This window comes from Panthera leo, chromosome C1 (genome assembly GCF_018350215.1).
Source record: "Panthera leo isolate Ple1 chromosome C1, P.leo_Ple1_pat1.1, whole genome shotgun sequence".
NCBI lineage: Eukaryota > Metazoa > Chordata > Mammalia > Carnivora > Felidae > Panthera > Panthera leo.
The window spans coordinates 13,899,787-13,913,491 of NC_056686.1; the positions used below are offsets into that span (position 1 = coordinate 13,899,787).

Consider the following 13,705-nt stretch of genomic DNA (forward strand, 5'->3'; position numbering starts at 1 on the left):
CATGCACCGGGCCGCAGGCTCCGCCTCCGTGGACCATAGAGTTGGGGGCGCACGCGCAGCCCTCGCTGGGGCCCTCGGGATTTGGAGGCCTCCGGGTGCGCTTAAAGTCGCCCTAGAGAAGTCTGGGTGGAAAGAGGCGGGCTGTGGGGCAGATTGGGTCAGGCACGCGCGAGGGCAGCCCCGGAGGGCCGTCCCAGAGGCCCCCGCGCCACCCGGGTCCTAACAGGCAGCACCGCTTTCCGACACATGTGCGTGCAGCGCGATGCCCAAATCCAAGCGCGACAAGAAAGGTGAGTGAGGGGTCCTGGGATCCGGGGGAGCACCGCCGCCTGGCTGCCGGCTGCGGTGGGGACGTGAGTGGGACGCCAGGGCCTCCGCGAGGAGCTCTGAGTGGGACGCCCGGGCCTCCATGAGGAGCTCCGCGGACTAGCTGGGAGCTGCGAGAGGGCTTCGCGACTGGGGTCCGGAGTCTGCTCGGGTCAGGGGAAGGGAGACTGTCTTGCCGGGCCTTGAGTGCCTTTCCAAGGCTTATTGGGCCGGAAAACAGCTTCTGAGCACCCGAGCACCCGATCTCGCCTTCGCCCACCTTTTCCACCCTAGCCCATCTTCCTTAGCTCTTCGCGCGCCTGCCACCCTGGCCGCTTTTCCTTTAAGACGGGTTTAATCCCAAATCTGGCCTTTTCACTTGCCGTTGCCTCTGCCTGGCATGCTTATGCTTCGGTCTTCATGTGCCTGGGTCTGTCTCAGCTGACAGTTCATAAGGCACGTCTTAAAAGGCCATTTCTGACTCTTTTATTGTGGTAGTGTCTCTCCTATACAGACTCTCTAGCACAGCCACTGAACAAATATACTTGGGAGCCTAGTACTATTGCATCCACACGACTCCTGAAACAATGCTACGGGCACCAGTGACAGTCACAACAAAGTTTATTGCAATGAGAGGCAAGGCCGATTGATGGGGACCAACACTCTTGATCAGAGTGCGGCCTCGAACAGCCAGGATACAGAGTTTTTATGGCCGATCACATCGTTTTATCATCACCTGGGAACAGAACAGCGAAACAGTTCCCAGACTAGTTAGAAACAGTTCCCAGATGAGTTGAAAACAGTTGCCGGATGAGGTGATTATTTTAGACTTTCTGCCGCTAAGTTGCAACCAGTGGATCTCCTTGACCTTGCCTCTGACGCTCTTTTCTTTGAACTTCTGTTTCCTTAGTTGGTGAAGCCTGATTTACAAGAGTAGGAAGCGTAATTTACAAGAGTAAAGCAAGGCTGTTATCTCTTGACCTTCAGTGTCAGAACAGAGCTGTCATTTTTCAAGCTACAGTGTCAACACAAAGCCGTTATCTCTCAAGCTACAGTTAGCCCTACACTACAATTTAACCCTTACAGTACTCTAGGCATTGGAGGATACAGCAGTTACAACAAGAAGAGCTAGAGTCCTCAATGAGTTTAACATGTAGTCACTGGAAATGTTATCCGCCAAAACACCAAAAATCCTATACGGTCAGATTCTAATGAGTCTTATGGACTAAAGATAAAGAAGTGATATTTCATATAATGCAGCCAGAGAGAGGTCTCTGATGAGCTGACAAGTGAGCAGAAACCTAAAGAAGAGAAGTGAGCAATCCACGGAGTTACCTGGGAGAATGGTATTCCAAGGAGAGGGAAGATAAAGTGCAGAGGGGCTGTGTGGCTGGAGCAGAGTAAGCAAAGAAGGGGAGGGAGGTGGGCAAAGAAGACAGGGCTTTACAAGCCTTTGCAAGGAATTGGCTTTCACACCCAGGTGAAATGGGTAGCCACCTGGGAGCTTGAGCAGAGGGATGACAGGGCTTAACTTTTAAAAGATCACCCTAATTTCCTTGTTGAGAACAGACTGGGGAAAGTGAAGCTAGAGGGCAAGGCTGGAAGGAATGAGAGACCAGCAGCAATCCAAGAGAGGGTCACACTGGCTTGGTCCACTATTGTAGCAGTGAACCTGGTGGGAAATGGACAGTGGCGTTCTGTTTGCCCTCCTGTGCTGCCCTTACCCTGACTGGCATGATTGATTACCTTTCCAGGTATACGCCTTGTGAGTGCCAGGCAGACTGAATAAGAAATAGCCCCTTACTGGGGACACTCATGGCCTTGCATTTGATGCTTTGTTAAGTGTTTGTGGAATGACTGGGTTCGGTAGAGGGAACCCTGGTGAGATGGCAAATGCCAAACCCTTCTGGATATGAGGAAATTGGGCCCCAGCTCTTGGTAGAGGTGCTTGCCCTCCCCAAAGAGACATTGCTGCATCCAAACTGCAGAACAGGTTGTAGCAGAGAAGATACAGTCCCCAGATTCATCATTCCACAGCTTAAGCCACCAAGATTTTCTCTACGCACCATGGGGAGTGGAGGGAGGGGATCAAGAAGGGCCCTGGCAAGCTAGGTATCCCTCTGAAAACCATCCAAGAACAGGAACAAGCCCTGCCCCCACACCTCAGTACAGCTTTTTAGGTTAGCCTAATAGGAGCGAGGGAACACCTGGTTTGTCTAAGTAACAGGAAGTATGTCAAGGGATCTCCAGGCTCAGGAACACTAGAGAGTTGGCGTTCTGGGGACCCTGGGAATACAAAGCCCTGGTGCCTTTCCTCAGGCTGGCTTGGTCCAGCTGAGCTACCAAAGGGGGGAAGGAAGTGAGCCTGCAAGGCTTCTGGATATGTGTCTCATCATCTATCTTTTTCTTCTTTGTATTAGTTTCCTTAACCAAAACTGCCAAGAAAGGCTTAGAACTGAAACAGAACCTGATAGAAGAGGTAAGAGCTCATTCTTTTTATCGGTTCAGATTTTGGTTTATAAAGGTGGCTATAGGGTTGTCAGGGAAATAACTTTTTTAAAACACACACACACACACAAACATCACAACCACCACAAGGTGCTGGTTCAGCCCTTTTTCCTCCAGCAACAGCACCCAATAAAAACCCCCGTAGTAATGATTTCTGGTTTTCACAGAGCTCTTACTCTGTGCATGGCACCCCACTAAGTACTCGACGTGTGTTCCACTTCATTCATACGTGTCTATGAATAATGATCACTGTTATGCATCTAGGTAACAGAAACTTAAATTTGGTAGCCTGCCCAGTGTCAAAAAGCTGTACAGTCACAGGGCACCTGGCTGGCTCAGTCTATAGAGCATATGACTCTTGATCTCAGGGTCATGAGTTCAGGTCTCATGACGGGCATAGAACTTACTTTTGAAAGGTGGGGGTGCACCTGGGTGGCTCAGTCGTTAAGCATCTGACTTTGGCTCAGCTCTTGATCACAGTTTGTGAGTTTGAGTCCCACATCAGGTCAGGTGAGCTCAAGGCTTTGGGTGAGCCCTGCCTGCCCGCCTGTCTCTCTCTCTCTCTCTCTCTCTCAAAAAAAAAAAAAAAAAAAAAAAAAAAAAAGCTCTGGGGTTACTAGATGTAAGTGTACCAGCCAGCCCCCTGTCTACATTGCTCCAAGGCTGCAAGCTGGGTGACAGTAGATTGTCCTCCAGCACAGTGATTCCTTTTCTGTGAGACCTTGTCATGGCTGCAGCCAGCACTGTGGGCAGAGCGGGGCCGATGAGCCACTTCTTCTTAGTAAATAATAAGGTATTACAGATTTCCATTTCACAGGAGCCTTCCAAGTGTGGCTGAGCGTTTCTGGGTTGTCAGTTAACGGGCAAAGCAAAGCGATCCATTCCACTCATGGCCACAGATAACCTGGGAAGACCATGGGATATTGACCCATGGCCCAGCTTCCCCTGCGCTTTGAGATCACGCCTGCTTTGCCTCAGGGGAGCCCCTGTAATCCGTGATCATGACTTCAGTAATGGAAGTAAGGAGGAAATGATGAGATTAGAGCCTCCAGCTCTAAACTTCCACGGTTGTTAGGGACCTAGAGCAGATTTTTTCCCATCTGAGGCCCAACCCGTGCTGCCCCTTGAACTCCAGAACCCCATGAATTGTCCCGCAGCTTCGGAAATGTGTGGACACATACAAGTACCTTTTCATCTTCTCCGTGGCCAACATGAGGAACAGCAAGCTGAAGGACATCCGGAACGCCTGGAAGCACAGCCGGTGAGCAGGTGGCGGGAAGAGGGCCTTTCTGAACAGAGAAGCGGCCAGGGTGCTCTCAGAGCAAGGGGCGGTTATTGACCCTGCGGATACCACCTTATTAAGGATAAAGTGCCACACCCCCCAGAGGCACTTTTTAGCTGTTAAAACTGGCCTTGTGTTGAGCTTCTCAGGGGCAGGATTTGGTAGTTGCTCAGGGAATGCCTGAGTAATGATCCCTCAGGAGAAGGGGCATCCTTATCCCTGGAGGCTGGTCCTTTTAGGAACATCCCATCAGTTGTAAAATGTTGATGTGTCCTCTGAAATGACACAGTGACTTGAGAGCCATGTGGCGGGTACCTGCCCTTGGGGTGAGTCTCTGATGGTACGAGTGAGTCCTGGTGTGGCTCAGACCAGTGACTGTGCCTCTTCCACATTTCCAGATTGGGGCGCTTAGTGGGTCACGTAACACCCACGGGCTGGTAGTCAGAATATTGTGAACGTTGAGGTCTTCAGGCAGGAAAATCACGAGAGGGATCCTTGGCTGTGGACAGAGCAGGCAGGGCTGTGTGGAAGAAGTAGGAGCCTCTGGCCACACCTCCTACTGCGGAACAGTCTGGGCCTGCGCTCGGGCTCCCCGGAACTAGAGCCGGTTTGCACCTAACGGGGGGGGGGGGGGGGGTGGAGGATGGGCAGGGCACTTCCTTCACAGACCTCTCTTTTTCTGTGTAGGATGTTCTTTGGCAAAAACAAAGTGATGATGGTGGCTTTGGGTCGGAGCCCAGCTGACGAGTACAAGGACAACCTGCATCAGGTGAATTTCTGGCCAGTGGCGGGATCAGTGAGAGCAAGGCCTGGCTTACAGCTCAGTTCTCCTTTAAATCCCAGACTCGGAATAGCACCCCCGCCCTACCAGCTCCTGACAACCAAAAACATCTCCAGATTTGGCCAGATGTCTAACGAGACTGGGCCGACCCTCTTTTGTTCTGTAGGTCAGCAAGAAGTTGAGGGGTGAGGTCGGTCTCCTTTTCACCAACCGCACCAAGGAGGAAGTGAATGAGTAAGTGTTACTGAGGAGCAGCAGGGAAGGAATAATCCGGGTACTTTATACAGTATGGAGGCGTTGAGTCAAAACTGGTTCCTGGAACACTGCTCCTGGGTCTTCCTTCTCTGCAGCACCGTGCTCCGAGCTGACTGCTGGTCAGCAGCAGAGATGGACAGGGAGGTGGGGGTGGGGGAGAAGAGGCCAGGGGGCCTGACTTCATGCGGGGCTGGGGGGCCAGTCAGGAGCCTCCCCTCCTACCACTGATCTTTTCCCAAAGGTGGTTCACGAAATACACAGAAATGGACTTCGCTCGAGCTGGAAACAAAGCAACTTTCACCGTGACCCTGGACCCGGGACCCCTGGAGCAGTTCCCCCACTCCATGGAGCCACAGCTGAGGCAGCTGGGCCTGCCCACTGCCCTCAAGAGAGGTACGGGTTAGTCCCTGTAGCGGAAAGGTCACAACTTAGCTGCCGGGAATGCAAGCTTGTGAGCTCAACAGACCCCCTCTGGCTTTGTGGCTGAGCAGGTTATTTCTGCCGGCCTCCGTTTTCTCCTGTGAAAGTGGGACTGAGTGACCACCTCTTGCTCGGGACGAGAGTGGCAGTAACTTGCAGCCAGAATTCAGCTAAAGGACACAAGGGAGGCTTCATCCCCCCGCAGACCCTCCTGAACGCTTGCTGGCTTAGCACGAGTGTGCTGGGGTTGGGCAAGGTGGAGTGGGGTCGGGGGTGCCAGCCAGCCCCCTCCCGGCTCTGGGCAGCGGGCAGAGAGCTGTGCACAGGCCTCTGTGCAGAAGTCACTGTGTGGGGTCCCCTTCTCTGTAGGTGTGGTGACCCTGCTGTCTGACTACGAGGTGTGCAAGGAGGGCGACGTGCTGACCCCAGAGCAGGCCCGCGTGCTGGTGAGTCTGACCCCTTCTGCATCCTGTGGCCTGTAGCACAAGGGACCACGGCCACTTCGTGCCACACATGCTCCTCCTGACCATTGGTTCCCTTTACACATCTCTTGCAGAAGCTTTTTGGATATGAGATGGCTGAATTCAAGGTCACCATCAAATACATGTGGGACGCACAGTCTGGAAGGTTTCAGCCGATGGGAGAGGACTTGCCTGAGAGTGCGCCCGAGTCAGCAGAAGAATCAGAGGGTGAAGACGACTGACAGGCGCTTGGGGCCAGGACACGTGGGACTGCCACCCCATTGGGGGAGCAGCAGGGAGCGCAAGACGGATAGACTGCTTTTCTATAAGGTGTAAAACTATCTGCAGGATGGCTCCCTGTGGACAACAAAGAGGAATTTTCCTAGAAAAAAGACCTTGGCCTGGGCTTTGGTTTGGATTCCCAGGATGCCTTTCCTTTTCCGCGAGCCAGTTTCCCACGCTGGCTCCTGCGTGACGGCTGGGGTGGGAGAGCCGCCACCTGCACCGGCAGTTCGCTCCTCTGGCCTCTGTGTCCCCTACTGGACACGGGGTTTGCCAAGGAATACGGGAGCCCTGGCCGCCCTTCCTTCCGCTTTCTTCCCCTCCTCCCAAACCAGGGCCGGGAGTCTTATAGAGAAGGAGGGACACTTTCACTAAGACCAGAGTAAAGCCACTGCTGAAACCCAGAGCAGATATTAAAACTGCTCAACAGCACACCGGGACCTCTTATTCTTGGTAGTGACTCCAGCAGTAGGTTTTTACCTAAATTGTTCTTGGTGGCGAGTATCCCGCGAAGGATCTCTGAGTGACAGGAAATCTTCGGGATGTGTGGCCCTCTTTCTCTTTTGTGTGTAGCAGCATGAGTGCCATCTCCAGCCGCAGTGTCGAGAGATCAGGCTGGATTCGGGACAGGAGGCTGGGAAGCCTAATCCGTGCTCCTGCCCTCTCCCCCCAAGCCCTCGGGAAGGACAGGAACCAGGCTGCAGGCAGCAGAGGAAACAGATTCACCAGGTTCGCTCCCGGGCTGGGCAGCCAGGTCTAGCACCCGCTTTGTCCAAGCAGGAAGTGGCCGAGTGGACCACAGCCCCAGCCCTTTCACGTGAAGGCAGCTGGGGAATAGAGGAAATAAACAGCTTGTGAACTGGGACTGGGGAGAGAAAACAGGCTCACTAAAGCCGTTTAAGGCCCAGGGTGAAAGTGAAAGACGAGGCCCTCTGCCACCTCAAGCCAGCACTGGCCCTAGCAGAAGTCATCGGGACGTTGGTGGCAGCCAGGTGCCAGGCTGCATGACAGGGGGCTACAGGGGCCCTTCCTCAGTCGCCAGGTTCTGTGCCAGCTGCTCCAGGCTGGACATGCCCAGGATGACTGCACCCCCCGTGAGCACCTTGCAAGGGGAGACAGCCACATGGGAACCGTTAATGCACCATAGCAACCAGCCCTGCCCCGCCCCTGCTGAGACCTGGCGTCAGATTCTGCCTACATCCTATTTTATTCCAGAAACAATTTATGTCTTGAAAGCCTTGCCTCTGCAGGCAGACGTGAGTTCAGAGGCGCTCCCCTGTGCTGCTCGGCAGCTGGGTAAACCTGGGTTAGTTACTTGACCTCCCCGAGCTTCAGACTTCCTTTACTATGCAGGGTGGCTGTGGGAATTAAAATTTTGTGAAGGATTTACTTCAGGCCTGGCACTTACCCGCTCAAGAAAGGGCAGCCCTCAGTAGGCCATGGCTCGAGCCAGAGGAAGGTGTTAGGGACACACAGGACAGCAGAGAGGGGAACCCTGCCAGGCACAGAGTCAGACTCTGTGGAGTGTGCCCCCTGGGACAGAACAGACGCTAATGGCTAAAAAGTGTCCGTTTCAGAGTCCAATCTGTGCTCATGTAGCTGCGGGACCTTAACGGCCTCTGAAATGTTTCCCCACACGTAAAATTGGGATAATCACGCTTCTAGGGCCAGTAGAGCGCGTAATGTGGCATTGAGGAAACCGGATTAGCATGAAGAAATACCGGAAGAAAAGGAATAATCTCGGAAACCATCAAATAATTGTGTAGCCCTCTCCCTTCCGTTGTCCCCCTCGGCCCACCAAACAAAAAAGGGGAAAACCCGTCCGGGACAGCGGGTTACCCGGAGCTGGGGGCGCTGCCGCAGTGTGCACGGCCTTCTCCATCAGGGCAATGGTCTTGAAGTGGTGTTCCTTCCAGAAGCTGGGCAGGTGGGGAGGGTGGCACAGCGGTCAGTGCCAGGCGGTTACTCCAGGGCAGGTATCCACACGCCGGTCCCTGAGGCGCTGAGAAGCCAACCTCTTAGCATGCATGTGGCCTTCCGGTCCCCCAGCGGGGCATCTTGTAGTCTGGTGGTGGGGGTAGAGAGCACACAGTGGGCAAGAGGAAGAATGCTTGCATTTAACATGCTCACTTCACTAGGTGTGAACAACACAACCCCCCAAATCGGGACCCAGGTCACCAGGGTTCCACCTGCCACCGGCCCCACGAGTCCCGTCTCTGAGCTTGGCTGAAGCCACCTGCCTCCACTTTTCCCTGCTCAGTGAGGAGAGGGGATGCTCCGTGCCAGCCCCTTGCAGCAAATGAAGAATGTAAAGGAGATAATGGACCCCATCATGCTTTGTAAACTAAAGAGCAGACAGCGTCAAAACTATCAGGCCTTGATTCCTCAGGGTGAAGCCCAGGCCCTGGCTGCTTCACTGCGTGGGGCAATGGCTCCTAAAGTGACAACCTGGCCTGAAAGGTCAGAAAATGCAGTGAGGAGAGGGGGATGCTGGATGAGGATTGACATCACAGCAGTGCACACAGAGTGATCTCACGTATCAGACACTTTAAAAGTCCTTGGCCCGGGGTGCCTTGGTGGCTCAGTTGGTTGAGCATCCAGCTTCGGCTCATGTCATGATCTCACAGTTCGTGGGTTTGAGCCCCACATCAGGCTCTGTGCTGACCGCTTGCTCGGAGCCTGGAGCCTGCTTTGGATTCTGTGTCTCCTCTCTCTGCCCCTCCCCCGCTCACGCTTTGTCTCACTCTGTTTCTCAAAAATAAAAATGTAAAAAAAAAAAATGAAAAGAAAAAAAAAGTCCTTGGCCCTTTGAACAATACTAACATTGGAGCCTCCTGCACAAAACTCAGCTTCTTGTTCTGGTCCCAGCGACGTTGGGGTGGGGAAGGCAAGTAAACTACACACAGAAATTAACCTTGGAGGCTCATCTTCATTAATGTAGAAAGATTCAGTAGGAGCTTTCCAGCAATCCATGGATGGTGTCTAGATCTGGTAAATGGAGAAACAGCGATATGGTGTGCATTTCGGGGCTCTTGCAGTAAAGAGCTGTTTAAATCCTCACGACTGATGAGTGCAACTTGGAAATGGGTTGCTTTGAGCCATGGGTACATATTGATGGCTTTTTCAAATTTTAGAAAGTGGGAAACGGAAGGGAAGAAGGCTGATCCCAACATTTGTTCAACTGTAACTATCGACTGGTAATGATTTCATGGCCAAGAGATTACAAAACTCAGATTCCTTTGCCCGAGGTGAAGGGCCCACTAGCAGTGGGGCAGGAGTGCCAGGTTTCCCAAGTCCTCATCCAAGGGCCCCCCTCCCGCTGTGCGCAGCGGGTGAGCCCTTCCAGGGAGAGTCTTGGGGACCTGCCAGAAGGCCCAGGGATCACATTCCCAGTCCAGGCCCTAATCCCTCCCAGGAGACACGATATAGTGGCAGCAGGGATCGGGGAAGAGTCAGGAATGCAGGGGCCTCGGTCTGAGCACCAGGAGGAGGTGCCGGTCCACAGGAAATCAGCCCCAGAGACCCCCTATTTCAGACTAGGGGGACCCAGGCCAACTCTTGTGGGACACGGCCCACCTCCAGCTCACCTTTTCTTGTACGTCTCAGCCCAGTTATCCCCAAAGAAGCAGTCCACAGGTGGCTCCCCACCATCGTCCTCCTTGTACTTGCCGGTAAGCGGGAAGACTGCCATCAGATCCACTGGCCCTCACCACTGCCACAAGCTGTTCCAGACTGGCGGGGGGATGGCAGGGAACCCAGGAGAGCCGGAGGACCCAGCCCAGCCTCCCAGGTCCTGGGCCGGGCATCTACTATGTCAGGAATAGGCAGACACAGGGGCCGGGAATGCCCTCCCGCCCACGGGGAGCCTGTCCACACGGCAGCCCATACCAGCCAGAGGGTTGTAGGCATAGAACCTCAATAAAAAGTGCCTGAGGCAGGGGAGGAGCTCCGTCTCCACCTGCTGGGTGGTAGCCTTGTACATGCCCTGCAGATAGAAGAGCCAGATGGAGAGGGTACACATGTCAAAGGAAGAGACCTCAAATCTTCCCTTGCAGAACCCCCAGTTTGCACCCTATCAATCCTAGGGCCTTAACACTCAGGGCGTATGCTTAGTGGAAGGAAAATTCATTTATTCAGCCAACATTTCTGAGCACCAACTATGGGCTGGACATTGAATTTCCATCCACACACCCAAAGGACAAGGCCTCAGCCCTGAGAGATTTAATAGCAAGGTAGAGCGTAAACAGGTATAATCGAGACAAGCCTCAAGTACACTAGTAAGTTCTGTGAGCAGTGCCTGGCACCAAGTAGGGGTTCAAACATTTGCTGGATGAATGAGAAGGAGATACGTAGAGTCTGAGATCTCAGGTTCCTCTGGGGCATCGAGACGGGCCATCTAAGCGGGATCTGAGCACTTACTTCTACCAGGGAGAAGGGGAGGAATGGTCCAGGCTGACGCACAGAGACAGGGAAGGAAGGAAGGGCCCGAGGAGCACATGCGGGCCATGAGGGGAGCCAGGGCCAGAGCCCACAGGTGCCCGTGGGTCAAGCTGAGGAGCCTGCACCTCATCCCCATGGCACCCGGCAGCCCTCTACACACTGTCGGCAGGGGAGTGACTGCTAGGGAGAGGGCACAGGAGGCAGTCGGAGGGGCCAGGGGAACCCGGGATCAGCAGCAGCCCCGCGGACGGGCCCTGCAGCCCTGGCCCTCACCTGGTACACCGTGGGCAGGATCCAGCCGCTGCTCTTGCAGAGGGTACAGATCTCGGCCACCTCCCAGGCAGCATAGTTGGAGAGGCCAAGCTCCACAAACTTGCCCTGCAGAGGAGAGGCCTCAGTCAGAAGCCGCCACGGCCCAGGACTCTAGAAAGGGGAGACAGGGGTGGGGACCCTGGGAGTGGGGTCTGCCCCCAGCTCTGCTCTGGGACTCCCCTGGTGCCTCCACTCTCCTGGGCAACGGCAGGGCAAGGAGAGGACCGGCAGACCACTTCCTGGAGCTCGGAGGCTGGCCTCACCTCCTGGTGCAGCTGGTGGCAGGCACGCAGCATCTCTTCCACGGGGGTGTCGTGGTCAGGGGCATGCAGGCAGAAGAGGTCCACCTTGGAGCACTGCAGCCGCTTCAGTGATGTCTCCAGCTGGGTCCGGAGACTGTCAGGCTTCAGCGACAGTCTCCCAGGGATTGGCCTTGGTGGCGACTTTTGCTTTGGGGGGAGTAAAATTAGAGTTCAAACCAGTCTGCTGAACACTGGAGAGAGTCTAGCGTAATGGCTAAGACACATCTGGGTTTGTATCCCAACTCTGCCATTACTAGCTCTGTGACCTTGGCCAAGTCACTTAACCTCTCTGAGCCTCAATATTCTCAACTGTCAAGTGGTAGTGACCATGGTACTATCTTGCATGGTGGTCCCAAGGATTGATCAGAACTTGAATGGACGTGCTCATTGTCATCACTATGATGGATTATTTACCAGGCACTAAGGGCTGGTAGAGCCAACAGTTGGTCCCTGCCCTCAAGGACTCACTGTCTAAGGGGCTACTATACAGTAAGTGAGGCAATGATATGTACAAGGTGCTAGGGGAGCCCAGAGCATAGAGGCATGAGGCCCCCTGGGAGTTCAGGGAATGCTTCCTTTAGAATCTGAATCTTGGTCTCCAAGGAGAAGTCAGCAGCTGCCAGTTGAGGAAGGGCAGGAAGTTCATTCCAGAGGGTGAGGACAAGGGCAAAAACCCAGAGGAAAAGAACAGAGGAGCCATGCCTGCAATCCCAGGGATCTGCAGCACTGGGTTCAGGCGGGTGCACGAGGCAAGAGAAGGCCCGCAGACCGGATGCAAAGGGACTTGAGAGCACCCTGTGGAATCTGGACTTTACAGGGCCACGAGGAGCCTCTGAACACCTTCCAGCTGGGAAGCTAAGTGGACGGTCTTGCAGTTTTGAAAGATGAATCTGAACAAAGCATGGATAAAGAGCCTCGGGCAGGTCCGGAACCAGGGAGACCAGCAAGGGGACCATGGCAGGAAATCAGGAAAGAGGGGCAAGAGGCTGGAGCATGGGCCCCGGGGAAGGAAACGCAGGAACCCATCAGAGAAACAGCCCAGTGCCATTGCGTTGAGTCAGGTTCATTACATACTTTTCTCTCGAGCCCCCATTAAGAATCCAGGGTGGCCGGACTGATGGGTGGGAGGAGGGCCCTCTCTGCACATTTGGGGCTTGGCCAGTCAGCTCAGCCGACCGGAGGGCAGTCAGCGGGATAGAGGATGGCCCACTTGGAAAAGTTTCATTCCCTCACCTCCTCACCCTCTGCCCCTCCCTGTTCTTCAAGTGAATTAAACTTCGGATCTGAGGTTTGAGGACTTTGGCCCAGCCAGCTCCGACGGGAAAGAAGAAAGAGAAGAGGGCTTGGAGAAGAAAACACCTTCAGGAATATTACCAGAGCGGTCAGAGAGGCAACCAGGTGATCTGGAAAGCGTGAGCACCGAGACGCAGGCATGTTCTCTTGTTCCAGATCCAGCATGCTGTGAATCACGGGAGAAACCAGGCAAGACTCGACGAGAGGGGAGAAGAGCTTGAGTGACACAGCGCGTGTCCTAATAACACTACGGATAGTAACAGCCAGTATCGCTGAGCCCTCCCTGTACCCGCCCAGCACTGCCCGAAGCTTTTCACATGGCATCAAACCGAGAATGGACGTTCCCCTGCCCACACACAAACCCTCCACTTAGCTACATCTGCCTGCTCCAACACCCTTGGCTTTGCCAAATCGCATTCCCTTGGCACCCCTGCTGCCCACCGTGTGGACGCCTTTTCTCTTCTTACTCCTTGGCGGACTCTATCAGTTCTTCAGTGTCTAATGTTCCCTCTTCTGAGCTTTCTTCAACGGCCCCTGGAGAAATGCTCCCTCTTGTGGACTTCCCCCAGCCTTCTCTGGAATCCCAGCTCCCTGGACTGGGTTAGTGCCAATTTCCCTTCTATGACCTCAGAGGCTAGCACGGAAGGCAGTTAGAAACACTACCACCTCCCCTCTCCCATCCTGCCTGCTCTGCCCACTGAGTAACCGCAGCTGCCAGGCACTGCCAGTCTCGTGAAGTGGGAGGCACTGCCGACTGAACGTGGCACCCCGAGCTCCACAGAGCAAAGTCTAGGGCCCAGAGCAAGGAGGATGCAGATCTCCCACCCGTCCCAAAGTCTGATCCGGGGCTGTGCCAGGGAATGCCAGAACAGTAGGGGCAGGGCTCTGGCAGATGGGGCCCGCACAGGGCACCCGCGGGGGGACGGGAAAGGGGGCAGGCACTGTACAGCACCAGATTCCAACCGTTTCAGTGCCCCCTAGAAGAGCTAACCAAGGCGTCCCAGACTGGACCTGTGTGGGACATTGCTGTAGGGAGGGTCCTGGACGATCTTCTCGGAAGGGA

At 54.5% G+C, this 13,705-nt stretch overlaps 2 protein-coding genes across 3 annotated transcripts; one reads left to right on the forward strand and one right to left on the reverse strand.

The window, feature by feature from the left end:
* Positions 1 to 61: 61 nt before the first annotated feature.
* On the forward strand, positions 62 to 6,782 carry MRTO4 (MRT4 homolog, ribosome maturation factor). The gene is made up of 8 exons (XM_042949844.1): positions 62 to 290; positions 2,727 to 2,785; positions 3,972 to 4,075; positions 4,784 to 4,865; positions 5,044 to 5,111; positions 5,374 to 5,525; positions 5,922 to 5,998; positions 6,109 to 6,782. Exons 1-8 carry the CDS (start codon positions 263 to 265, stop codon positions 6,253 to 6,255), a joined length of 717 nt encoding a protein of 238 aa, XP_042805778.1. The 5' UTR covers positions 62 to 262; the 3' UTR covers positions 6,256 to 6,782.
* A 1,329-nt stretch (positions 6,783 to 8,111) lies between these two features.
* Positions 8,112 to 13,327, reverse strand: LOC122226527 (aflatoxin B1 aldehyde reductase member 4-like). 2 transcript variants are annotated; one of them, XM_042949841.1, is made up of 7 exons: positions 12,724 to 13,327; positions 11,311 to 11,496; positions 11,009 to 11,113; positions 10,210 to 10,280; positions 9,883 to 9,959; positions 9,210 to 9,283; positions 8,112 to 8,360 (listed from the first exon to the last, which is right to left on the reverse strand). In XM_042949841.1, the coding sequence occupies exons 1-6, from the start codon at positions 12,964 to 12,966 to the stop codon at positions 9,243 to 9,245; spliced, it is 723 nt and encodes a 240-aa protein (XP_042805775.1). In that variant the 5' UTR covers positions 12,967 to 13,327; the 3' UTR covers positions 8,112 to 8,360; positions 9,210 to 9,242. The 2 variants fall into 2 exon arrangements, with proteins under 2 accessions (XP_042805775.1, XP_042805776.1); XM_042949842.1 differs by lacking the exon at positions 8,112 to 8,360 and having other exon boundaries at positions 10,184 to 10,280.
* Between the last annotated feature and the right edge of the window lie 378 nt (positions 13,328 to 13,705).